General features: G+C 51.4%; 1 protein-coding gene across 3 annotated transcripts in view; it reads right to left on the reverse strand.

The window, feature by feature from the left end:
• sh3rf1 (SH3 domain containing ring finger 1) overlaps positions 1 to 26249 on the reverse strand; it is a 239833-nt gene extending 213584 nt beyond the window's left edge. For 2 of the 3 annotated variants that reach the window (XM_072515737.1, XM_072515734.1), the window contains exons 1-2: positions 26137 to 26249; positions 19792 to 20338 (exon numbers count right to left, since the gene is read on the reverse strand). In XM_072515737.1, coding sequence (XP_072371838.1) covers positions 19792 to 20187 — 396 coding nt within the window. In that variant the 5' untranslated portion in view covers positions 20188 to 20338; positions 26137 to 26249. The remainder of the gene's footprint in view (positions 1 to 19791; positions 20339 to 26136) is intronic. The other variant, XM_072515735.1, reaches the window with a different exon arrangement.
• Between the last annotated feature and the right edge of the window lie 1188 nt (positions 26250 to 27437).

Consider the following 27437-nt stretch of genomic DNA (forward strand, 5'->3'; position numbering starts at 1 on the left):
GACTTTGTGGCTGGTTGTATCTGACTCATTTGCTCCACTAACTCCAGCATTTCCCACTGTCTTTGTGTAATTTAGCATTGCTCTTGCATAAAGCTAGATTTAGAATCATCTGTATCCCAAAAATAAATCATTACACAGCTGAGTGGTGGTTTTGTAAAATTCTATGACACTTAGTTTAAAACCGTCCATTTCAAGTCCTTGCTTTAGCTCAGCACTTTTCCCAGTTATTTTCTTCCTTTTAGCTCATCGTTATAAAGTGCATTTTTCTCCCTAGTAGATCAGATTGATAATCTCAACCAGAGAATCTATTTCAGTGATGTCAGCCAAGAGGATAACTATTGGCCAAGACATGAGTGACAGCTCTGCTGCCCCTTTATGAAACAATGCCTTGGGATTGTTTTTGGTTCCCCCCACACACCCCCAATCCATCCGAGAGGGTGGGCCTAGGTTTAAGTTTCAACCTGAAAGACAATATTGCCAAACTGCAGTGTCACTATGGTATAGTGCTAGGACCTCGATTCTGTGCTCACATCTCGGCAGCTTAACTTGAACACTCAGCCTTCCGATTCAGGAGTGCTACCAGTTGAGCCACGGCTGACACATCCCGTACGTATACTTGATGTGTAGCAAATCTGATCTGAACTCATGCAGGGAAAAGTACAGCCCAAAATCTGTAGACTCCGTGTTGCACCTGGCACCAGGCAGAACACTATTATTCTGGATTTCGACCAACAAGAGGCCTTTAAAATTATTGAGGGTGGAGAGGGGGAACTAAATTTATGAAGGGTGGAGAGGGGGGAACTAATAGTTTTTTTTATTAATTCCTAAGACGTGAGCGTTGCTGGCGAGGCCAGCTTTTATTCCCATCCCCAACTGCCCTTGAGAATGTGATGCTGGGCACTACAATGAAATTACTGTGAAAAGCCCCTCGTCGCCTCATTCCGGCGCCTGTTCGGGTACACTGAGGGAGAATTCAGAATGTCCAATTCACCGAACAAGCACGTCTTTCGAGACTTGTGGGAGGAAACCAGGCACCCGGAGGAAACCCACGCAGACTCGGAGAGAATGTGCAGACTCCGCGCAGACAGTGACCCAAGCTGGGAATCGAACCTGGGTCCCTGGCGCTGTGAAGCAACACTGTGCTACCGTGCCGCCCTTAACGGCCAGTTAACAGATCAAATAAAGGATTTAAGAGGCAACAACGTGGAAATCATTACTACATAGGAGTGGTTAAAGTAGACAGGATTTCAAGGAGGCTTAAACGCACAGATGAGGGAGAAGATAAGAGAAAGTGGGAAGAGATAATTAGGAGACACATATGGAATATGAGCACTGGGTAGATGGGTTGAGTGGTCTTTTGCATGCTCTAGTTTCTATGCAATTCTTAAAAAGAGGTCTTTACCCAAAAGACAACAGGAGATTTAGACATCCTGTGAACCACCTTGCAAGGTCAGATTGTATTAAGGAATCTCCATTCCAGAATACAGTCTGTCATTTTATCAAGGTAGTTTTGTGCTTTCAACAGTGAAACTATTATCAGATAAACTGCTCTCAATTCACTTAAAAGTACTCTTGACCTGTCATCAGAATATGTGGCATGTTATTTCTGGATACACACGCCTTTGTCCTGCTTCACAGCAAAACTCCTAGAAAAATAGACTCTGTGTCTTATTTTTCAAAAGACCTTCAAAAATAGAGGATAGTGGGCAGAAAGACTTATCGTATGAAATAGGTCCTTTGTCTGCCATCAGACCATTTCAAAATCCGAGCATGTTGTCTTTTCACGTCAGTTCATGCTTCACAAAGCCTTTGAATTTGGCAACAATTCGCACAGATGTTTGCTTGCTTGTCTTCAAACCAACAGGCTCATATTCAGCCATCAGCGGCCCCTCCATCCACTCCCCCCCCCCCCCCCCCCAACTATTCACAACTGACAGGAGGAATGCACAAGGAGAGGCCTAAATATCCTCAAATACAAACATCCTCTGGGTGAAATGACCTCGCCTGAAAGCAATGAGTCAGAACAGAGAGACCTACCCTTACCTCGTATCAACAACAAAACCCCTTATCTAAATGAGTGCATTATAGTTTAACCCGCCTGGATCGTGTGGCCCAGAGCTAGCCAAACTGTGTACTAAACAGACTCCTTTAGACCACAACTAATCTTTGCCAACTGTCATGATTTACAGCATTAAGAAAAGCAACTTCTAACTAGCAATGGGTGGTGCTGAAATGGATACTACTCTATGATCTTGTGATCAAAGCCTTAGGTACATTACGCTTGGATATTAAACAATAGGCTACTGTTTCTTGACACCAGCTTCCCATCCTTACTAACGCAGCTCCCTCCAAAGAAATTGCCAGTTAAAAAAAAGTACATTGAAAGATTTCCTGCTAACACCTTGTAGATTTTCTGACATCATTCTACATCAGACGGGCACGGGATTGTTGGTTCACCCGTGCAGATCGGCAGCTTTGAGACTAATAAAGAAAAAGCAATTATAAATAAGCACCTTCATAACCTCACGATAACTCAAAGCCTTTTAAGTTTATTTAAGCGTAGTCACTGTTGTAATGTGGGAAAAACCGCAGCCAATTTGCACGCAGCAAGCTCCCACAAACTGCAGTGATAGAATGACCAGTTTTTGGAGGAGCTGTTTGGAGAATAAATCTTGGCGCAGGACACAAGGGGAGAACTCTCCTGGTCTTATTCAAGTACTGATGGGGGATCCTTTGCAGCCACCTTTCCGTCCCTGGGGGGGGGGGGGGCCTCCGATGGGGTCTGGCCCGCGATCGGGGCCCACCGATCGGCAGGCCGGCCTCTTCCCCCCCCCCCCCCCCCCCGGGCTTACTTTCCTGCGCGGCCGGCCCGTGAACACCAACGCCATGTTGAGTCAGTGCCGGCGCACAGAAGAAGTCCCCCGCCCATGCGCAGGTTGGCACGGCCCAACTGCGCATGCACGGATTGGCACGGCGCCCATTTGACGCCGGGAAGGGAGGCTGGAGCGGCGTGAACCACTCCAGCGCCGCTCTGGCCCCCCGTGAGGGACAGAATCGGTCGTCCCCGTGCCCGGTTCACGCTGTCGTGAAACGCGACGGCATTCACGACGGCACAAACACTTTGTTTCCATTTTGTAGAATCGCCCCCTGAATACCTGGATATTTATTTTCAAAATAAATTTCACTTCCAGAGGAGGTAGCAAGCTGGTAGCAACAAGCGAAACATAAGTGACCATCTGTTTTGGCAAAAAACTTAACCGTGTCACGCTTTGTGGTCTACCCCATCTCGCCGCAGACATTCTGCAAGGTCCACTTACTACAAACCAAGCCAAAATCTGCAAAGTCAAACCATGTCCGCAAGCTTATGCTTATTTTCTTTTTTTTTTTATTTCCAATTAAGGGGCAATTTAGCGTGGCCAATCTACCTCCCCTTCACATAGAATTTTTAGAATCATAGAATTTTTACAGTGCAGAAGGCCATTCAGCCCATCGAGTCTGCACCGGCCCTTGGAAAGAGCACCCTACCTGAGCCCACACCCCTATCCTATTCCCGTAACCCAGTAACCCCATCTATTCTTTTTGGATACAAAGGGCAATTTATCATGGCCAATCCACCTAACCTGCACATCTATGGACTGTGGGAGGAAACTGGAGCACCCGGAGGAAATCCATGCAGACACAGGGAGAACGTGGAAACTCTACACAGTTACCCGAGGCCGGAATTGAACCTGGGATCCTGGAGGGGTGAAGCAACTGTGCTAACCACTGTGCCGCCGTGCCACCCATCTTTGGTTTGTGGGGGTGAGACCCACGCAGACACGGGTTGAATGTGCAAACTCCACACAGACAGTGACCCGGGGCCGGGATCGAACCCAGGTCCTCAGCACCGTGAGGCAGCAGTGCTAACCACTGCGCCACCGTGTTGCCCTAGCTTGTGCATGTTTTCTTCCTTCCTTTCATTCCAGGGGAATAGAATCTGCCCCACAATATCAACAGGGCTGTTTCTACATCACCAGGGCTCCTCGGGTAATAATTCAGAGTCAATTCTTAAAATGCTTGTGAAATTAATAATATAAATGTGCTGTAAACAGTAGTACAGCAAGAAGCCTGGGAGCAGGTCACCCACACACCTGGTAACAGGTGTGTGGTCTGATGTGAGCTGAAAGAGGTGACTATATCCATGCAAGGGTTTGAAGATGCACTATTACTTGATCCTCCTGCCATTTAAGTTCAACAAAACAAGGAGCAAATATGAGTTTGTTTTTAAAAGCGCTCATGTGAGTGGAATGTTCGAGGTACCAGCATCTGCAACATTTGACACTCCATTGTGCAGATGTTGTAAACTGAACTTTTAAAAGTTTCCTATTTTGTTTGTGCATGCTGGTAGCTTGGTTCCTAAAGAGGTCAAATGCCTGCACTCCTCCATCTCTCATACGTGCACAGAGGCACAGAGAAAGAGAAAGAGAGACATACAGACAGAGTCAGAGAGAGTGGAAGACAGAGAGACAGAGATCAAGAGCAATACAGAGACTGAGAGCGAGACAGAGGGCGCGATTGAACTATATGGAACAAAGCTCTACTACGAGCGCATTCAGTCGTGTGTTTCCCGGCGCTCGCAGCGCTGAGAGACACAATGCTATGAAACGGCACCCAGATTAGATAGGGGCCTCAATGGGGATTGTGCATCCGAGGCCGCACAAACTCCGTTTTCTGCACTGAGGAGATCCGCTCGCTGGAACTCCTCAGTGCAGCGAGAGATTGGGACGCCATTTTTAAATGGCGACCCAATTTCTGGAGCCCCCGACATGACGCCCAACCGCCACCCCCTCCCCCCCAAGCCCCAATGCACTATGGCAGGGTCCCTGCCCTTCCCCAACGCCCACATAGGGCACCCCGGCCCGATAACCACCATGTAGAAAATGCGAGCCTGGCACCTTGGCAGTACCAACCTGGCAGCCTGACTGTACCCCTGCCATCTGGCAGTGCCACATGGGTTTGTTGGCAGTGCCAGGATAGCACCCTGGTGACATTGCCAAGTGCCAGGCTGGCAATGCCATGGTAAGCAGGTGGCACCAGCAGTGCTAGGGTACCACCTTGCCAAAGGGCCTGCAACTGGGGGGCCTCTGATCCCCTGAGACCCCCCACGAGTGACATTCCTTCTGGTCCCCATTTGTGTGGACCAGTACTGAACAGCACCCGCCTAGGGACTCCCTGGGGAGGCTGTTGGATGCCGGGAGCCCAGTAGATCCCGGGTGAGCACACCAAAGTGGGTTTAAAACCGACAGTCGTATGAGGTTTCGTCATGACCATTGTGGGAAGGATCCGGATTACGACACCTCACGGGATCTGGGTAGATTTCACGAGGCGTACTGGTTTCAAGGAAGCCCGCGGGAGGCTTCTCCCGACATCTATCGGCCAGGTTCTGCTCCCAGTTGGGCGCAATGCGGCTAGTAGATCATGGCCAGACAGGGAAAGGGAAAGAAACAGAGAGGGAGAGAGAAACAGAGACAGAGAAAGAGACAAACACAGAGAGTGAGAGAGAGAGACACACACAGACAGAGACACACACAGACAGACAAACAGGGAAAGAGAGAGAGACAGACAGACACACACACACACACACATACAGACAGACAGAGAGATACACACACAGACACAGAGACACACACTTGGACACACACAGGGAGACAGGGAAAGAGAGAGAGAGACGGACACACACACGCGGACACAGAGAGATACACACACAAGGACACAGAGAGACACACACACACAGACAGAGACACACACACGGACACACACAGGGAGACAGACAGGGAAAGAGAGAGACGGACACACACACACGCGGACGCAGAGAGAGATACGCACACGGAGGAAAGAGAGACACACACATACAGACACAGAGAGACAGACACAGAGATAGAGACACAGAGATAGAGACACAGAGAGACACGCACAGAGAGACATGCACAGAGACACACACACACAGAGACACACACACACAGAGACACACACACACAGAGACACACACACACACACAGACACACACACACACAGAGACACACACACACAGACACACACACACAGACACACAGATAGACACACACAGACACGGATGCAGAGAATCAGAAAGCGGCCCATGGACAGAGAGAGAGAGTGACGCTCGGACAGAGAGAGAGCGACACGGACAGACAGAGAGAGAGCGACACATGGACAGAGAGAGAGAGTGGCACACGAACAGACAGAGAGGGTGATACACGAACACAAACAGAAACACAGACATATAGAGAATCACACACACACACGCACACAGAGATAGACACATAAATACAGAGAAAGAAAGACACACACACAAACTGCGGGAGAGAGTGAGGCACACATCCAAATGATCAGAAAGACACATACAGACACAATGCTAAGGACCCGGGTTCAATTCCAGCCTTGTCTATTGGAGTTTGAATGTTCTCCCCGTGACTGCGTGGGTTTCCTCCGGGTGCTCGGGTTTCCTCCCACATTCCAAAGATGTGCAGGTTCGGTCGATTGGCCATGCTAAATTGCCCCTTAGTGTCCAAAGATGTCCAGGTTAGATGGGGTTACCGGGATCAGGATTGTCTGTTGGAGTCTATATGTTCTCCCCGCATTTGTGTGGGTTTCCTCCGGGTACTCCGGTTTCCTCCCACAGACCAAGGATGTGCAGGTTAGGTGGATTGGCCATGATAAATTGCCCCTTATTATCCAAGGATGTGCAGGTTAGGTGGATTGGCCATGGTAAATTGCCCTTTATTGTCCAAGGATGTGCAGGTTAGGTGGGGTTATCGGGATGGGGATAGGGCAGGGGAGTGGGGCCTAGGTGAGAGTTCTCTTTCAGGAGACCGGTGCAGATTCGATGGGCCAAATGGCCTCCTTCTGCACTGTAGGGATTCTATGATTCTCATGTTGTTGTCTCTTAACTGCATTCAGTTTAAGGGAGATTAGGGATGGGTCCAAATGCTGGCTTTGCTATCCCATGAAAAAACAATCTCCTACAAGGTACACAATCAAGCAGAGACCAGAACAGTGTCAACTATCTTGTGAATTTTGTACTGTAGCGGATCTCCTTTGAGGCAGCCCACAGACTGCCTAGGGGTTGAATACAGTGGCCACCAACCTAGCCAATCTTCATCAAGCAAACCCAATTATTTGCAGTTCTCTAGTTATCTAGGGGAGCTTCAGTCATTTTCCTGTCTGCTATACCCACTTTGGACTCTTGTGTGTGCAGCAGGCTATTCTCCCAAAATTAGTGAGTCTTGATACAGACAGCCAACCATTAATTCAATGAATTGACAACAACTTGCAGCACGGGCAGCACGGTAGCATAGTGGTTAGCACTAAGGCTTCACATAGTCAGGGTCCCCGGCTCGATTCCCGTCTTGGGTCACTGTCTGTGCGGAATCTGCACGTTCTCCCAGTGTCTGCATGGGTTTCCTCTGGGTCCTCCGGTTTCCTCCCACAAGCCCCGAAAGACATGCTGTTCAGTAATTTAGACATTCTGAATTCTCCTTCCCTGTACCCGAACAGGCGCCGGAATGTGGCGGCTGGGGCTTTTCACAGGAACTTCATTGCAGTGTTAATGTAAGCCTACTTGTGACAATAAAGATTATTAAAATTATTTATACAGCACCATTAACACCTCCCAAGGCATTTCACCAGAGCTATTATCATCGAATTGCGATACCCAGCCAATGGGAGGAGGTACTAGGGTAGGTTACTAAAAGATTTGTCAAACATATAGAATTTAAGGAGCATCTGAAAGGAAAGAGACGCAGGAATTTTAGAAGGGAGATTTGTTGATGTGGATTACTTTTTCTTTTAAACCACTTACTGAGGCTGGGCTACAGTGGTTGGCATCCTACCATGGTTAGCTATCCAACCCTGTTGCTATCAATCATGCAAGAAGGGTTGGGCTTTGAAGACACACGCACTAGCTCTCTGTCCTCCTTCAAATCTTGCTTTCTGTTGCAGAGACTTGATATCAAACCATGCACGTTGCAGGGTCTATATAGTTGAAAACCAACCATCTTTTAAGTGCAGGTGCTAATATCAATTGCTGCTGCTCGCTGCCAACATTTCTTTCAAACATCATTATGTGGTTGCGGTGTAAATACACGATCACTGATGTCCTATTCCCTTTCATGCTCTTAAACAGAAACCGCTAGAATGGGTTGTTGCTTCCAAATATCTTTGCTGAGGAAATCAAGCACTCACGCCTCAAACCTACCTGAACTTTGCAGACTACCCTCATCCACACTAAGCCTGAGTGAAAAAAAAGCGGTGATCTAAAGCCACAGTTTAAAGAAAACAAAAATCGAACAGCTATTTTCAGGTCTTCGGGATGAATCTAAAGCTAACCACCCACCTCAGGTTCTGACAGCTAATTAAACACCGTTCTAAATCTCAAATGAATAGCATAATTGCCAAAAACAACAGAGTTCTCTTTTTGTACAAACTGTTCCACTTGATATGTTGAAGTGTTGGAACAAAACACAATAAATACGGCGATGGTCCAATTCACTTAATTCTCATTACAAGTCCGTCAAAACTAGAGTGATCTAACAGAGTTTGTAAACATTGCAATGGATTTATGTTTGATCATATTTTACGAAGCTTGAAATAATTTAAGTTTAAGAGTGGGGGAGGAATTAAAGATATAATGGATAAATATGGATTTCTGAAAGAAGTCCAAACAGCATTTTCGACACCTGTGGAATGTTAAAACCCTCAAATTACAGCAGGGAGATAACTGGCCAAAGTTTGCGTGCAAATGTTGCAGTACACAAACTTTTACAGCGCAGAAGGAGGTCATTCGGCCTTTCGAATCTGAACCCACCCTCGGAAAGAGCCCACGGCTCCACCCTATCCCCGTAACCCCACCTAACCTTTTGGAGACTATGGGGCAATTTAGCATGGCCAATCTACCTAACTTGCACATCTTTGGACTGTGGGAGGAAACAGAGCACCCAGAGGAAACCCACGCAGACACGAGGAGAAAGTGCAAACTCCACACAGACAGTCACCCGAGGTTGGAATTGAACCCGGGACCCTGGAGCTGTGAGGCAGCAGTGCTAACCACTGTGCCGCCAGGTACTGCCTCAAAGTAAAGGAAGGTGGTTTATTACAGTCCGTATCTTAAACTGTGCCATGTTTAAATGGTAAGAGATTTGGATTGTTCTATCAGAATCCTGACTGTTAGGAGTAAATATAGAATTTCATAGAATTTACAGTGCAGAAGGAGGCCATTTGGCCCAACGAGTCTGCACCGGCTCTTGGAAAGAACACCCTACTTAAGCCCACGCCTCCACCCTATCCCCATAACCCAGTAACCCCACCTACTCTTTCTTTGGACACTAAGGGCAATTTAGCAATCCACCTAACCTGCACATCTTTGGACTGTGGGAGGAAACCGGAGCAACCGGAGGAAACCCACGCAGACACGGGGAGGATGTGCAGACTCCGCACAGACAGTGACCCAAGCCAAGAATCGAACCTGGGACCCTGGAGCTGTGAAGCAACTGTGCTAACCACTACACTACGGTACTGCCCACTAAATAATCTGGCTTGTTGTATTGGTAGGGTCATCTGGTGTTGTCATCCTAATTTAATATTTGATTTCATGGACAAGTACTGAATGAACGGAACCATCATTTTAAACGGCTGGCTCTTGTCAATTAAAATTGACTTCTATGTAGGCCTATCGATACAGCTTTACTGGCCCAAACCATAAATACCAGTACCAGTTGTTAATGCAGAATTGGTAGTTTATCAGCCATCACTAACCAGTCTTTAACTTGCTGGTACAAAGTGCCTTCAACATCATAACGCTTTTCAAGGGTGCTTCACAGAAGCATTAGTTGACAACATTTGATGTAGAAAAGACACTTCCTTTGCCCCGCCACTGCCAGTCATTCCTTCAGCTTAAAGCTCACCTCTTTGACAAAAGGTATTCGTCACCCCATTCAATATGCCCTTCTGTGACTTGTTATCAAACTTGGTCTGACTGCTTGCCGTTGGGCAGCTGGGATGCCTTACATGAAAGGTGTTATATAAACAACAGTTGTTACTGTTGCTAAAGTGAGTTTTGTCACTTTTATACCAAATGGACCACCACTGAAATCAGCCCAGAATGGAAGGTAACTGAATCAGCCATGCATAGAAACAAATGGCATTCCATTTAAACCACAGATTAAGCAGGCAATTTGTCCGTAGTTTACTGCTGTGACACCAGCTGCTTTTAGGTGTTTAATCACTGCAGGAAGTTCTAAAGCGCCAGCAAGAAAAAAAGCCTTGAATGATTCTCTGTTTCTGCCTCTCGTTAATGACAACATATTCATTCGTAGTATTTATAGGGTACTTGAGATTTGAAGTCGAAACCAGCTTCTATCCAAATAGTTTTAAGTAATGTTGAACTAGTGTAAAGCCTAAATCCACCTGGATTTGTTTTAAATGGCTCATCCCAGTTTCTGACACAATTAACCTTTTATATTTTATGGAGTTGTACAAGTATGTGTGGAAGTGACGGGGGTGCAGCAGGGAAGTTTGAACAAGTCAGATCCTGTGAAACCTTACTTCAAAATCTATTCTCTTCACTGTCCTCGCTCTTTGTATTACATTCACGCACAACTACTCCCTTTAGTAAAGTACAACTTACTGAAGACTTCTTTCCCAGTGTTTTGCAGTAATAGCAAGTTCATCTCACCAGGTCCCTATCCCATAATAATGCATATTTGCCAGTAAACGGGTTACATATCCAGATGGAAGTTTAGAAATGGGAGCAGGCCCCTGAAAACATCTGGCCACTCCCATCCAAATATGATCTCAAACCAGTCAAACTGGACCAGCAGCAGCTTTCTGGTATACTGCAGGCTTGATCTACTTGTATTATGGTCAATGACTATTTCCAATAAGATGGCTGGGACATGTGTCAGGCCAGATGAGCTCATTTCTCTCTCGGGCTGACCACGAAGCACTTGGTATGGACAGCTGGTTTGTGACGCAGAGTGTCATAACTCCAACGATGGGAAAGCCATCATTGACCTCTCCCTGGAACTCGTGGAGTACGAGTTCCCCAGGCAGAGGGTGGAGGCCTAGCACCTGGGGCTCGTTATGAGCAAAGGTTAAAAATAGGCCCAGATCAGGGCCAGGTGAGATCAGTACTCCCAGCTAGGATTGCACTGGGAGATTATTATGCAGACCACTGTAAATACTTGTAAATAAATTATTCTTACGATTATCGTTAGCCTCCTCTGCGGCATTATACGGAATAAGGCCAGCAGCGCGGGTTCAATTCCCGTACCGCTAAGGTTATTCATGCCTTCTCAACCTTGCCGCTCGCCTGAGGTGAGCTGACTCTTGGGCTAAATCACCACCAGTCTGCTCTCCCCCTCAAAGGGGAGATATTCTGTATTAGTTATAATTGAACATTTTTTCTGAACAAAATATATTTTTTTTAATCCTGGGGGGTTACCATTGACAAGAAATTGAACTGGTCCAGCATTATAAATACTGCAGCTACAAGAGAGCAGGTAAGGCTCTGAGAATTCTGCAGCAGGTAAATCACCTCCTGACTCCTTAAAACCTGCCCACCAGCTACAAGGCACAAGTCAGGAGTGTGATGGATCTCAAGAAGCTCAACACCACTGAGGGCAAAGCAGCCCATTTGACTGGCACCCCATCCACCACTTTAAACATCCAATTGCTCCACCATCGACGCACAGTAGCTTCAGCGTATACCATCTACAAGATGCAGTACAGCAACTCACTGAGACAGCATCTTCCAAACCCACGACTTCTACCACCTAAAAGGGCAGCAGGCACATGGGAACACCACCAGCTGCACGTTTCCCTCCAAGTCATTCACCATCCCGACTTGAAAATATATCGCCGTTCCTTCACTGTCACTGGGTCAAAATCCTGGAACTCCCTTCCTAACAGCACTGTGGGTGTACTTACACCACATGGACTGCAGCAGTTCAAGACGACAACTCACCATCAACTTCTCAAAGGCAATTAGCGTTGAGCAAAAAAGCTGACCGGGTTATTGATACTCATAAGAGCCGGTACAGGCACGCTGGGCCACAGGGTCTTCTTATTGAGTGAGTAGGTCATCTTTACAGGAACTAAGTGTTTCAATGAGTTGCCACTTATCAGGCACTGATCAAGTGGTATGAATGATGTTGCCATGGGTTTGCACACTTATTGAATTACAATGGTTCCCAGTTCAGCAAAAATAATAATCTTTATTATTGTCACAAGTTGGCTTACTTTAACACTGCAATGTGGTTACTGTGAAAATCCCCTAGTCGCCACTCTAGCGCCTGTTGAGGGAGAATTCAGAATGTCCAATTCACCTAACAAGCACATCTTTCGGGACTGAAATACTCATCCTCATTTCCAAATCCGTCAAGGCCCTGCCTTTCCATATCTCAAGTCACAATCCCAGCCCTGCAGAGCTCCAAGATTTCTGCATCCCTCCAACTCCTGGCGTGTGCCCAAATTAATCGCTACAATGCTGGCAGTCACCAAGCTCTGGAATTCACTCTGCCTCTCTCCTCCTTTAAGACACTCCTTAGAACCTACATTTTTAATCAAGCTCTTCTTGTGTGGCTCAATGTCAAATCTTCTTTGCTAATGCACTTGTGAAGCCTTTTGAGACATTTTACCATGTTAATGGTTAGCACTGTTGCTTCAGAGCGCCAGGGTCCCAGGTGCGATGCCCGGCTTGGGTCACTGTCTGTGCGGAGTCTGCACGTTCTCTCCGTTTCTGCGTGGATTTCCTCCGGGTGCTCCGGTTTCCTCCCACATGTCCCGAAAGACGTGCTGTTAGGTGAATTGGACATTCTGAATTCTCCCTCAGTGTACCCAAACAGGCGCCGGAGTGTGGTGACTAGGGGCTTTTTACAGTAACTTCATTGCAGTATTAATGTAAGCCTACTTGTGACAATAATAAAGATTATTATTAATGGAACTATCAGAAGCCTAAATTGCAACTGAATAGATTACAAATAGGAGGAACCAAGGATGCAGTGTTGCAGCACATATGATGAGAGGCCACAAGGCCAGGGGGGGGGGGGGGCACACAAAATAAACAAAAGTTGGTTTAGGCAAATGGACATCCGTTAACATGGAGCCCTGAAACATTATTTTATTTTTAAGTGCTGCCATTATCCACATAGTTAGAAAGAAGTGCTCAAGAATAGGAGATAAACTTGTCCTCCGAGAAGAACACTCACTGCTTCACATTACATACAGTAATCAATTCAATCACTATTTCCCTCAGAGCAGGATAAGTAATATTGACTGGTAGCCTCATGACAGCCTAACAGTTACCGACACCCACAGGGTAAAACGTTTATTCCATTTAATCTATTTTTATGATAGATTTTTTTAAACTAAAAGTCACCGCCAATATGCAAGCTGCCAGTGTTCAGGAGGAGTGCTAGATTGACAACTCTGTTATTGCGGCAGCTTTTGTTACAATGCACTGTTCATGCTACTTCTCCCAAGCTTCAGGTTAGTTCCCCCATTATTTGCTCTGCTCAGTGAAGTTTTTTTCCCCAGAAATCTGAGCTAGTGGAGGAAATGGCACACTCTCTGGTTGTGTTTAAAAAGTAGGAGTTCCAGCTTCAGAAACTTGCCTCTCAGATGCAAAATCAAAACAAAACATCCTAGCAACTAAAATTCAGTGGTATTGATTTCCATTTATTTCAAAAGAAACAACCTTGACGAGCTATGCTCTGGTTCTTCAAAGAGGTACAACATATTCCTCCAGTAAGGAGATTATTTACATGATTCAAGAATTCCCGTTCCATTGATAATGCAGTAAAGAGCCATGGACTGTGCCTTGCACATCAACAGAAATCAGTGCCCTTGGTAGTAAATTTATTTACACAACTGCCTCGTGACTGCTTGAAGTAGCTCAACGCTTTCCTGAATGGTTTTGTCTCACAAACCTTCTTGTACAGTGCATGCAGACAGGTTTGTTACCTGAAAAGCATTTGAGTGGCTTCAAATACCTCTTCCATCTGGCAATTTGAAGCCGTACACTGCAGCCAGATATGTGGACTGCAGTTTCAAAGTCAGCAATGCTCAGCCAGCCAGATCATCAGGGGATGCTTGACTGCCACTTTTTTTGAAGAGAAAGCTATTCAACCTAATGAACTTGGTGTCTTCGATGTTACCCCCAGTTTGATGGTCTCTCTGAATGAATGGATTTCTCTGTGTGGCCCCGAGGGCTTCAATTCCCGACCTTGCTAATCGATAACTGAAGAAATACAGTATTTTAATTATTCTCTCCTAGGATCTCATGGTGGGGTGGGGGGTGGAACGGAAGCAGGTTCCTCAGTCACTGCGTGGTCACGCACACTGGAAAGCAGCTGAAGACAAGGACGAGCCTCCACTATGATGCCACTGTCACCTGCACCGCCCCCGTGAGGGAACAACGTTATGTACAGAAATACACTTCCAATTCTTTTCCAATTGAAAGAGGTCATGTACATTAAATAAACATAGATAACTGAAGTAAATTGAAAGACATTTACGATTCATCGCCAAGACAATCTATATCCACCTCCACAATATCACCCATGCCTCACCCTACCTCAGCTCATCTGCTACTGAAACCTTTCTAATTCTAAACTTGACTATTCCAATGCTCTCCTGCCCAGCACCCCACCATTTACCCTCTAAACATGAACTCATCCAAACCTCTGCTGCTCATGCCCTAAATCATGCCACGTCCCATTAACCTATCACCCAAGCACACTGTTGTATGTTGGCTCCCAAGTCTCAAAGCCTCCATCTTAATATCCTTGTCCCTGTTGTCAAATCCATCCATGGCTTAAACCCTCCTTGACTTAACCTCCAATACTTGGGAGGCAGTGGAGGAGGTGTATTGTCACTAGACGGGTAGTTCAGAGACCTAGAGTACAGATCTGGGGACCCAGGTTTGAATCCCACCACGGCAGCTGGTGAAATTTGAATCCAATAATAATCTGGACTTTAAACTATTGTTGATTGTTGTAAAATCTCATCTGGTTCACTAATGCCCTGTAGGGACGAAAATCTGCCGTCCTTACCTGGCCTGGCCTACATGTGACTTCAGACCCACAGCTATGTGGTTGATTTTTAACTGCCCTTTCCAGGGAAATCAATGCTGACCCTGCCAGCAACGCCCGCATCCCAGGAATGAATAGAAAATAAAAACAGTCCTTGTGCATCCCCATGCTTATCGCTCCACAACTGGCGGGTGTGCCATCAGCTGACCAGACCCCATGCACTGGGATTTTCACCTAAATTTCTCCACCTCTTTCGTCTCTCTTCTCCTTTAAGATAAGCTTTTGGTATCCTGTCCTAATGCCACATGTCTTTGGGGTCAAATTGTGCCTGATAACTGTTCCTGTGAGGTATTTGGGGACTTTTTGCTACATTAAAAGGTGTTATATAAAGACAAATTGTTGCCGCATAGATGTGTAAAATGGGAATATTTTCTGGAGATGTGTTGCATTGATCCTGAAATAATTAAATTGGTGTGCAGGCATCTCACAAACACTTCGTGTTTGGTAACTATAGTAACAAAACTGAGAACTCCATATCTAGAAATGTCCTTTTTTAATTCCATAAATTCAGGACGTGCCCAAGCAGTAAACACACCTGCGCAAGTTGATAATAATGGCCTCAAAAGTATGTCTTGTCTGTCAGTTTTTAAATTTTTTAACAAACGGGTAAGAAAATGGTCCAAGACCCGAGGGCAGAGATTTTGGTTTAAGGTTGAACTGACACGACTGCCTTTCAATTCATTACCTGACCTTCCTCTTTGAAGCCAGGCTACCACGGGGCATTTTAAATCATCAGCGGGCCATTTCGACAGGCTGAGGCACCCAGCAGACCGTTGAAGCCCTAGCTGACATTTCCAGACAGAACTACCTGGCGTGAATGACCATTTCCACCCGGTCTCCCATTTTTCCAAAGGGAGAATCCCAACAGGTTTGCAATAACAAATTGCGGAACCTAAGAAGGAATCTTTAAGTGTCACACCAAGCTCCAATTTATACTGGTGGCACGGTAGCACAGTGGTTAACACTATTGCTTCACAGCGCCAGGGTCCCAGGTTCGATTCCCACTCCCTTCCCTTCACCAGTGGCAGATGTGCGTATCACCTACATGATGCACTGCCAGAACTCACCAAGGCTCCTTCGACAGCACCTTCCAAACCTGGGAGATCCACCACCCTTTTTTTATTTGTTCACTGGAGTTTGTTCATGGGCATTTATTGCCCATCCTTAATTACCCTGGTTTGCACAGCCATTTCAGAGTGCATTTAAGAGTCAACCTCATCTGGAGTCACATGTAGGTTAACAGTTGTCCTTCCCAAAGGACATTAGTGATGGGTTTTTACGACAATTGACAATGATTTTTCTGGTCATCATTAGATATTTAATTCCAGATTTTCATTGAATTCAAATTTCACCATCTGCCGTGGTGAGATTTGAACCCGGGTTCCTAGTCTCTGGATCAGTAGTCCAGTGACAATACTAGTACGCCATTGCATCCTCTTAGCTGGACAGAAGCACATCCCCGTTGTTGGTAAAACAGTCAAAACAGATGCTAAAACAGTAAAATAAGTATTATTACCGATGGCGAGAATCACATGTTTCCCTACGGCTGGGCTTTTTGAAATGTAAAAGCACTCATACACCTTGTGAAGCGAGTTCCCAAGGGGCAGCACTCAAACACGGAACTGTAATCTCCAAGCAGAAATCACTCCACAATTTACTTTTGCCCCTGGATTGCTGTCAATCAGGAGGCCAGCGCACCAAACATTCCTGGTGGTCAAAAAAAAAGGAAGAATGCAGCCACAAGCTTTTAACAGACATCTTAAGATGCCAGGTCCTTTACACGACAATGGCTGAATCTTCCACTGGTGACACTGCAAACTACTTGCAATAATAGCACACTGCTGAATGCTCAATATCTCTTAAGAAGTCACTGCAGTTTAGAAATTATTGCTACTGCTCAGACACTTTCAAATATTCACATCCGCTCTTTTAACAGAAATGTTTGAAAGGAATTGTTGAAAACCACCATTATGACTGCACCAGTACCATTCCTATGCTATTATTATCCACAGTTATTATCTAGGCTTGTTTGTATCGATTGATGCAAAATGATTCCACAATACATGCTGATTCCCAAGAGGATAAAGGGAACATTTTCCAGCCATTGGCACAAACCTGTTACGCTTTGTTCCCACACCCTCTGGATGCCAAGGGAATATTTTCATCAGAGTTAGAGAAAGACCTCAGGTATTGCTCGGGCCAAAGGAATTTTCAAAGTCCGTTTGCACACAATTCTATGTCAGGAAACAACAAAACAACTTTAATTCTCAATTCGTCATTTTGGCCACTCAAAATGAATGGAGTGGTCCTGTGTTTCTGGAATAAGCTAATGCTAAACTTAGCTCAAGGTCAGGAGTACTAAACCCGTAGCTCTTTCAGATTAAATTAGGCGTGGAGCCATTTATTGAGAGATTTGAAGCTGCTCTAAAGCAGGTTCTGATGCAATAATTGAATATCATTGATGCATCGCACTAAAAAACTGCAAACCTTGGCTCACATACATAGTCAAAACATGAGAGACTGGGTCACTTTCCCGAGACGAGATCACACATAACGGTTACACGTCTTAAATTCTGCAACTCAAAAAAAAATGTTTCCAACATATATGAACTGTAGCAGTGATAGGCATCAATTGGACTGCAGCAGTACTCAAACATCACGTGCTTCACATCTTTAACAAATTGTCTCAACACACTGGAGATTGGCGGGTGCAAGCTGCCTTGCATTTTTACACGAGCTTAAGTGAACAGTTCCCAATGCACTCAGCAGTCTATTAACCATCTGACAGCTAGTGTCATAAGACCACACATATTAACAGTTTCTGGGGAGAGCAGCTAGACCAGCAACCATTGTTGAATTTATGAATTGCAATTTTGTTCATTTGGTGTACATAGGGCACGATCCTCTGGCCATGCTGTGCCGGAATAGCAGCTCGCCGTGCACAGCATGGCCGGTGAAAGCCGGGAGACCCCGCTCCCGGGGTCTACCCGGCTCACAACGCCTCGTAAGATTCAACGCAATCTCGCGAGACGTTGCAAGGGAATCCCGCTCACGTTTTAGCAAACTACATAAAGAGCGCGACAGTAAGCCTACAATTCCCAAGGTACCTGAGGTTTTGGGATTCAATCCCTTTGCCTGCGGACCTCGGGCGAGTACCGTTTGGTACTGGTCCCCACAAACGGGGACCAGATGGAATGGCACACGTGGGGGTCTCCAAGGGGATCGGAGACCCCCAGCTGCATGCCCTTTGGGCAAGTTGGTGCCCTGGCATTGGTGTCACTTGGGCACCCTGGCACTGCCAAGGTGCCACTGCCATTTGGCTGGGGCACTGTCAGGTTAGCACTGCCAAGGTTCCAAGCTGGCATTTTTCGCGCACGTGTGATCGGGCCGGGGTTGCCTGCCGTGGGGGTGCGGGGGGTGGACCCTCCCACGTTACGTATGGGCTGGGTGGTTGGAGGTCGGGGATTTTATTCGTGGTCTCGGAGATCGGGACGTCATTTCTCTAGCTACAACGGGGAGCTCCGGCGAGCGGAGTTCCCCATTGTAGAAAATGGGGCTATGTGCGGCCTCGGCTGCGCATTCCCTGCTCAGGCCCCTTAGTCAAAGCGAGTCGCGTTGGAATAGCCATGTGTTTCTCGGCACTGGGAGTGCTGGGAAACAGGCAGCTAAACGCGTTCGCTCGGGGTCTTTATTCACTTTTGGGACGATCGCGCCCATAGTTTCACTTAAATTACATTGAATTGTGATTGACATTTCTCTGTCCAAAATAAACAGAAAAATATGAGCAGCTTACTGATAAAACTGATTAGCTTGTGTGGGCAGTGGGGGGGTAGGGCATATTTACGATTTAGAACAAGGCTACAACAACTCTGTGAGGGATAGTTGAAACTTCAGCAGGAGAGATTTCCACTTCTCGGACTGTCGAGTCACAGTATAAACTGGGGCACAAGCTGACTGCAGAGCAAAACAGTCTCACAGCACAAGGCAGCAGGGAGGTGTAACGTCAGCAAACAGTTCATAAAGTGCTGAAGAGGGGGGTGCAGGGTCCATTTCTTGAACCTTTGGGTGCAATATAAACTGGTCGCGATTGAATGCATGTGTTTAAACAATATGAAACTGTCACTCATGCTCTCAAAATACTTTAGATTTTTAAGTTTATGCAAGAGAAAGACTGCATGTGACACCATGGAAACACAGACAGAATGTTCCCCTGGGCATTGGAGGTGCAGTGCCAGTTAACCGGCATAAAATAGGGCACTACTTGGCTTAAAATCCTACTGCAGCTAGAATATGCAGCAAAAGGCTATGGGGACGTCCTGCCCAAAGTTTGACCGTTCAAAATCGCACATAACTGGAACTAAACTCGATACGCATGTTTGCAAAAGGGTCAGAGATATAGATTTGTTAAAGTTAAAGGGATCATTAATTGAACAAACACTTTGAACCAGCAGTATTTCTGGGAGAAGTATGTCTGAATAATCATTTGTCCAGTTACCTGCAGCTGTCGCAAAACGCAAGAAGCAAATGTTTACAAGTGACTCTCTAATACCAAAATGACTAGGGAATGTTAAAGTTACAACATGCAAACTCTTTTGTTCCTAGATGTTTCAGTTTAATTGCACGTGAAGACCAACCGTTAACCTACCCTGACTGGGGGACTACGTGCCTGCACTCGGTGAATGCTCTGAAGATCCCTCAATGCAGTGCCACAATTGGTAGTAGTAATGGTCCCGTCGCCTTGCACCCTGGCAGTACCATTGACGTTGTTATTGCCGTTGACACCGCTGCTGCCAGGTCTCCTCGGCCGGTGTTTGATGCCGTCAAGTAATCGGACCAGCAAGATGTTGGTGGGGAGCTCGTCGACACCGCAGCCCACCAAGGTCCGGCACTCTGGGCAGCGCAGCTCACTCCTGGAGTTCAAGATGCCCTGCAGGCACCGCCGGCAGAAGGTGTGCTGGCATGGCAGCACCTTGGCTGTGGCATCCAGCCGCTCTAAGCACACAGGGCACTCCAGCAGGTCCAGCAAAATGGATTCATCCATTCTGTCTTGTTCTATCTCCGAAGCTTCAGTCCGTGGCAGGTCTCCAAAGGAACCTCATCGCAACAAAGACTCCGCTGAATGATGAGCAACCTGATATCCAGCCAAGCTCGGTCACGTCACATCCATTGCCTTTCACTTCAACTTCAAATAACTATTTCAAAAGCAAACAAACGTGTGTAAATTATTAAATTAAATGCCGGTGCAAAAATTTGAGGACAAATAAAACATACATAGAACATAGAATTTACAGTGCAGAAGGAGGCCATTCGGCCCATCGAGTCTGCACCGGCCCTTGGAAAGAGCACCCCACTTAAGCCCCACACCTCCACCCTATCCCCGTAACCCAGTAACCCCATCTAACCTTTTTGGACACAGAGGGCAATTTAGTATGGCCAATCCACCTAACCTGCACATCTTTGGAGGTGATTAGCGGTCATAAGGATTACTCTCCCCATTTACTGCATCATTTGATTTTTCTTTTAGATCTACTACATCTATATCTGAATAAACCTAGCAATAATATAGTCACACTAGCAAAATGGTTTAAATATTTTGCCATAATTCAATATTTCCATGTCTTTGTCCAAACTAAAAGGATCTGTATCAAAAAATAAAACTGCTCAGTTATGGGGGGGGGGGGGGGGGGGGCAACGTAACTTTAGCTTTGAGAGGGAAGGCAGAAGCATGACGGGCCGAATGGCCTCATCTGTGCAGTATGGTTCTAGGAGGCAGATCCCTCCCCTCGACCAGCTCTAGACTCCATGAATCAGCTGATCGAACTACACACTCGCCTGTGCAGCAGCAGCAGCTATTTGCCCGAGGGGAGGCGATGGGAATGCGTGTGGCTGATTAATACCACGGGTATTCCAAACATTCCCAGAGAGTCGATCCAACCCCAACCCACCAACCGTTTCCAACACACAAAAAAGGTCCAGTCAAGCTATTATTCGACCGCAGCGCTGCACAGCACAGCAGTGACGCCAGGGTAACCTCCACAAACTCTCCAGTTTCTGGGAAAATAACCCACCCCACCCCCGCCCGCAGAGCTGGCTCCAGCAGCTGAATTTTTCATGCGGTTTCAAAACTCTTGTGAGCAGGGATTACAGCCCCAGTGTGCGGGCTGATCGTCAGGCTAAAGAGTCCAGCAACTCCCCTCCGCTGTTCTGGTGATCTTAATGTGGAACAGCCCAAGGTGGCTGGTGCACTGAGCATCTCCTGAGGGAGACTATTTGAATCAGGTCCCCATTCATTCTCCATGGGCTGAGTGAGGTGCGTGTGGTGAACAGCCATATGGGTTTTGCAAGTGGTTGGTTACATGGCATCCACGACCCAGAATTTAGTTACACTTTAGACTGTCGTTTGGCGAACTGCATTTTAAGGGAGATGGGAAGAGCAAAGATCTTATCCTGAATATTCTTAAAACACACGGATTAAAACCACCCATGGCATGGAAATTCTGAACAAAACTATAATTTAAAAGCTCGACACTAACGTGCCTGCTAATCATGGGGAAAGCGCGCTTGTGTTTCCTTCTGCTTTTTCCTCCCTGGGTCTGTCAATCTTTCAGCTGAGCCCTGGAGCTGACACTCTGGTGGGACTCTGGCAGAATGGGCCGTGAACCATTCCAACTCCTTTGTCACAGGGAGTTGTATCTCGCTCAATAACAAACGGTGGGCAGAGCGGGATTTTAACAAGCACACGGAGCCAACTAACTGACCCCCAACTAACAGTTTACCAAAGGCAGACAACGCGCCCAGCTCCTGGATTGGTGACTGAGGGGGGGGGGGGACAGGACGGGCTGAGGGGGGGGGGGCAGGACGGGGGGGGCAGGACGGGGGGGGCAGGGGTGGGGACGGGGGGGGCAGGGGTGGGGACGGGGGGGGCAGGGCGGGGGGGGCAGGACGGGCAGGACGGGGGGGGCAGGACGGGGGGGGCAGGGGGGGGGGCAGGGGGGGGGGGCAGGGGGGGGGGGGGGGGGGGCAGGGGGGGGGGGGGCAGGGGGGGGGGGCGGGGGGGGGCAGGACGGGGGGGGGGGGGGCAGGACGGGGGGGGGGGGGGGCAGGACGGGGGGGGGGGGCAGGACGGGGGGGGGGGGGGGGGCAGGACGGGGGGGGGGGGGGGGCAGGACGGGGGGGGGGGGGGGGCAGGACGGGGGGGGGGGGGGGGGCAGGACGGGGGGGGGGGGGGGGGCAGGACGGGGGGGGGGGGGGCAGGACGGGGGGGGGGGGGGCAGGACGGGGGGGGGGGGGGGCAGGACGGGGGGGGGGGGGGGGGGGCAGGACGGGGGGGGGGGGGGGGCAGGACGGGGGGGGGGGTGGGGGGGCAGGAGGGGGTGGGGGGGCAGGAGGGGGTGGGGGGGCAGGAGGGGCGGAGGGTGGGGGGGGCAGGAGGGGCGGAGGGTGGGGGGGGCAGGAGGGGCGGAGGGTGGGGGGGCAGGAGGGGCGGAGGGTGGGGGGGCAGGAGGGGCGGAGGGTGGGGGGGCAGGAGGGGCGGAGGGTGGGGGGGGCAGGAGGGGCGGAAGGTGGGGGGGGCAGGAGGGGCGGAAGGTGGGGGGGGCAGGAGGGGCGGAGGGTGGGGGGGGCAGGAGGGGCGGAGGGTGGGGGGGGCAGGAGGGGCGGAGGGTGGGGGGGGGCGGAGGGTGGGGGGGCAGGAGGGGCGGAGGGCGGGGGGGCAGGAGGGGCGGAGGGCGGGGGGGCAGGAGGGGCGGAGGGCGGGGGGGCAGGAGGGGCGGAGAGCGGGGGGCAGGAGGGGCGGAGGGCGGGGGGCAGGAGGGGCGGAGGGCGGGGGGCAGGAGGGGCGGAGGGCGGGGGGCAGGAGGGGCGGAGGGCGGGGGGGCAGGAGGGGCGGAGGGCGGGGGGGCAGGAGGGGCGGGGGGGCAGGAGGGGCGGAGGGCGGGGGGGCAGGAGGGGCGGAGGGCGGGGGGGCAGGAGGAGCGGAGGGCGGGGGGGCAGGAGGGGCGGAGGGCGGGGGGGCAGGAGGGGCGGAGGGCGGGGGGCAGGAGGGGCGGAGGGCGGGGGGGCAGGAGGGGCGGAGGGCGGGGGGGCAGGAGGGGCGGAGGGCGGGGGGGCAGGAGGGGCGGAGGGCGGGGGGGCAGGAGGGGCGGAGGGCGGGGGGGGAGGAGGGGCGGGGGGAGGAGGGGCGGAGGGGCGGGGGGGGAGGAGGGGCGGAGGGCGGGGGGGGAGGAGGGGCGGAGGGCGGGGGGGCAGGAGGGCGGAGGGGCGGAGGGCGGGGGGCAGGAGGGCGGAGGGGCGGAGGGCGGGGGGGCAGGAGGGGCGGAGGGCGGGGGGGCAGGAGGGCGGAGGGGCGGAGGGCGGGGGGCAGGAGGGCGGAGGGGCGGAGGGCGGGGGGGCAGGAGGGGCGGAGGGCGGGGGGGCAGGAGGGGCGGAGGGCGGGGGGGCAGGAGGGGCGGAGGGCGGGGGGGCAGGAGGGGCGGAGGGCGGGGGGGCAGGAGGGGCGGAGGGCGGGGGGGCAGGAGGGGCGGAGGGTGGGGGGGCAGGAGGGGCGGAGGGTGGGGGGGCAGGAGGGGCGGAGGGTGGGGGGGCAGGAGGGGCGGAGGGTGGGGGCAGGAGGGGCGGAGGGTGGGGGCAGGAGGGGCGGAGGGTGGGGGGCAGGAGGGGCGGAGGGTGGGGGGCAGGAGGGGCGGAGGGTGGGGGGGCAGGAGGGGTGGGGGGGCAGGAGGGGCGGAGGGTGGGGGGGCAGGAGGGGTGGGGGGCAGGAGGGGCGGAGGGTGGGGGGGCAGGAGGGGCGGAGGGTGGGGGGGCAGGAGGGGCGGAGGGTGGGGGGGCAGGAGGGGTGGAGGGTGGGGGGGCAGGAGGGGCGGAGGGTGGGGGGGCAGGAGGGGTGGAGGGTGGGGGGGCAGGAGGGGCGGAGGGTGGGGGGGCAGGAGGGGCGGAGGGTGGGGGGGCAGGAGGGGCGGAGGGTGGGGGGGCAGGAGGGGCGGAGGGTGGGGGGGCAGGAGGGGCGGAGGGTGGGGGGGCAGGAGGGGCGGAGGGTGGGGGGGCAGGAGGGGCGGAGGGTGGGGGGGCAGGAGGGGCTGAGGGTGGGGGGGCAGGAGGGGCTGAGGGTGGGGGGGCAGGAGGGGCTGAGGGTGGGGGGGCAGGAGGGGCTGAGGGTGGGGGGGCAGGAGAGAGTGTGGCGGAGAGGAGGAGGCAAGATATTAGGGTGGGGTAGGGGAGGGGAAAAGGGGGCGGGTAGAATGTGATCAGGGCAGAGGGAGTGGGGGATCTGGGCAGGGAGAGAGGGGGATCAGGGCAGGGGGAGGGGGGATCAGGGCAGGAGGAGAGGGGGATCAGGGCAGGGGGGGAGGGGGATCAGGGCGGGGGGGAGGGGAATCAGGACGGGGGCAGGGGGAGAGGGGGATCAAGGCAGGGAGAGGGGGATCAAGGCAGGGGGAGGGGGGGCAGGGGGAGAGGGGGATCAGGGCAGGGGGTGCAGGGAATCAGGACAGGGGGAAAGGGGGATCAAGAGAGGGGGATCGGGGAGAGAGGGATCAGGGCTGGGGAGAGGGGCATCAGGGGGGAGCGGGGGATCAGGGGAGAGGGGGATCAGGGCAGGGGGAGAGGGGGATCAGGGCAGGGGGAGAGGGGAATCAGGGCAGGAGGAGAGGAGAATCAGGGCAGGGGAAGGGGGATCAGGGCAGGGGGAGGGGGATCAGGGCAAGGAGAGGGGGAATCAGGGGAGGGGCATCAGGGCAGGGGGAGAGGGAATCAGGGCAGGGGGAGGGGGAATCAGGGCTGGGGGAGAGGGGATCAGGGCAAGATGAGGGGAAATCAGGGGAGGGGCATCAGGGCAGGGGGAGAGGGAATCAGGGCAGGGGGAGGGGGAATCAGGGCTGGGGGAGAGGGGATCAGGGCATGGGGGTAGAGGGGGATCAGGGCGGGGGGGAGAATTAGGGCAGGGGGAGAGGGGAATCAGAGCAGTGGGAAAGGGAATCAGGGCAGGGGGAGAAGGGGATCAGGGCAGGGGGAGGGGGAATCAGGGCAGGGAGAGGGGGATCTAGGCAGGGGGAGTGGGGGCCCAAGGCAGGGGAAGAGGGAATCAGTGCAGGGGGAGAGGGAATCAGGGCAGCGGGAATCAGGGCAGGGGGAGGGGGAATCAGGGCAGGGGGAGAGGGGGAATCAGGGCAGGGGGAGAGGGGGATCAGGGCAGGGGGAGGGGGGCAGGGGGAGTGGAGGTAGGGAGAGAGGGGATCAGGGTAGGGGGAAAGGGAGATCAGGAGAGGGGGATCAGGCCAGGGGGAGGGGGGCAGGGGAGGGGGATCAGGGCAGGGAGAGGGGGATCAGGGCAGGGGGAGAGGGGGATCAGGGCAGGGGGAAGGGGGATCAGGGCAGGGAGAGGGGGATCAGGCCAGGGGGAGGGGTAATCAGGGCAGGGAGAGGGGGATCCGGCCAGGGGGAGGGGGGAATCAGCGTAGGGGGAGAGCGGAATCAGGGCAGGGGGAGAAGGGGATCAGGCCAGGGGGAGGGGGGCAGGGGGAGTGGAGGTAGGGAGAGAGGGGATCAGGGTAGGGGGAAAGGGAGATCAGGAGAGGGGGATCAGGCCAGGGGGAGGGGGGCAGGGGAGGGGGATCAGGGCAGGGAGAGGGGGGCAGGGGAGGGGGGATCAGGCCAGGGAGAGGGGGGCAGGGGAGGGGGATCAGGGCAGGGAGAGGGGGGCAGGGGAGAGGAGGATCAGGGCAGGGGGAAAGGGAGATCAGGAGAGGGGGAGGGGGATCAGGCCAGGGGGAGGGGGCAGGGGAGGGGGATCAGGGAGAATGGGGCAGGGGGGATCGGGGAGGGATCGCTTCTCTCGGGTGAGGATCTATCACCCCCCGGCCGGGAAATAAAACCCTGTCCAGGGTCAGCGTCCCCTCCCTCCCTCACCCTCTCCCTCCCTCAGCCCCTCATCCTCACTCCCCCTCCCCCTCAGCCAGCCCCTCACCCTCAGCCAGCCCCTCACCCTCTCACTCACCCTCTCGCTCAGCCGCCTCCCGATCCTCCGGAGCCGCCGCCGTTGCCAGGCCGCCCAGTGAGCGGTGTGCGCAGGCGCGGCGGCCAGAGTCCACGCCTGCGCACCCTGTGGGCGGGGCCTCAGTTGTTGGTGTAACATCGTGTTGTTGTTGTATTGCTGTATGTCCTCCCCCCACCTACCCCGCCCCCCACCAGATCAAAAGTTTATAGCAATAGTTCAAAGTCACCTTATATCTGCCTCACCACTCGGCATGGGTTATATCATTTAGAAAATCAACATTGAAAATCTGTGCTGCAATGCCAGACAAATGCCAATTGCTTCAGGCATATAAGCTAAATGTGGGCAAATGTCCAATTGGGTCAACCTCACTCACAGCACATTGGGTGTACCTACACTACATGGACTGCAGCGGTTCAACAAGGCGGCTCACCACCACCTTCTCAAGAGGCAATTAGGGATGGGCAACAAATGCCAGCCGAGCCAGCGACACCCACATCCCGTAAAAAAGAACTTTCAGAAAAAGGTGCCCACCCCCCCCCCCCGTGTTCGAGACTCTCAAGCCAGGGAAATAACCTCTTTGGGAGGTTATTCCAAACATTTAATAATAATAATCGCTTATTGTCACAAGTAGGCTTCAATGGAGTTACTCTGAAAAGCCCCTAGTCGCCACATTCCGGCGCCTGTTCAGGGAGGCTGGAACAGGAATTAAACCTGCGCTACTGGTCCTGTTCTGCATTACAAGCCAGCTGTCTTAGCCCACTGTGCTAAACCAGCCCCTCATTTATCACTGTTACCGCTATCTGCTCTAAATTTACTTTACAATTTCCATGATAGCACAGTGGTTAGCATTGTTGCTTCACAGTGCCAGGGTCACAGGTTCGATTCCCACTTGGGTCACTGTCTGTGGGGAGTCTGCATGTTCTCCCCGTGACTGTGTGTTTCCTCCAGGTGCTCTGGTTTCCTCCCACATGTCCTGAAAGACGTGCTGTTAGGTGAATTGGACATTCTGAATTCTCCTTCAGTGTACCCGAACAGGCTCCCGAATGAGGCGACTAGGTGGATTTTCACAGTAACTTCATTGCAGTGTTAATGTAAGCCTACTTGTGACAATAAAGATTATTATTATGAGGGTAATATAATAATAATTGCTTGTCATAAGTAGACTTCAGTGAAGTTGTGAAAAGCACCTAGTGTGTTGCATTGGTTTGTATGCACTGATGTCTCCTTTTAGTCATCTTTTTCCAATGCTGAAAATTTCCTTAACTTTGTATCGCAGCTCATCCTTTCACACTTGAGATCAG

The sequence above is a fragment of the Scyliorhinus torazame genome, chromosome 9 (genome assembly GCF_047496885.1).
Source record: "Scyliorhinus torazame isolate Kashiwa2021f chromosome 9, sScyTor2.1, whole genome shotgun sequence".
NCBI lineage: Eukaryota > Metazoa > Chordata > Chondrichthyes > Carcharhiniformes > Scyliorhinidae > Scyliorhinus > Scyliorhinus torazame.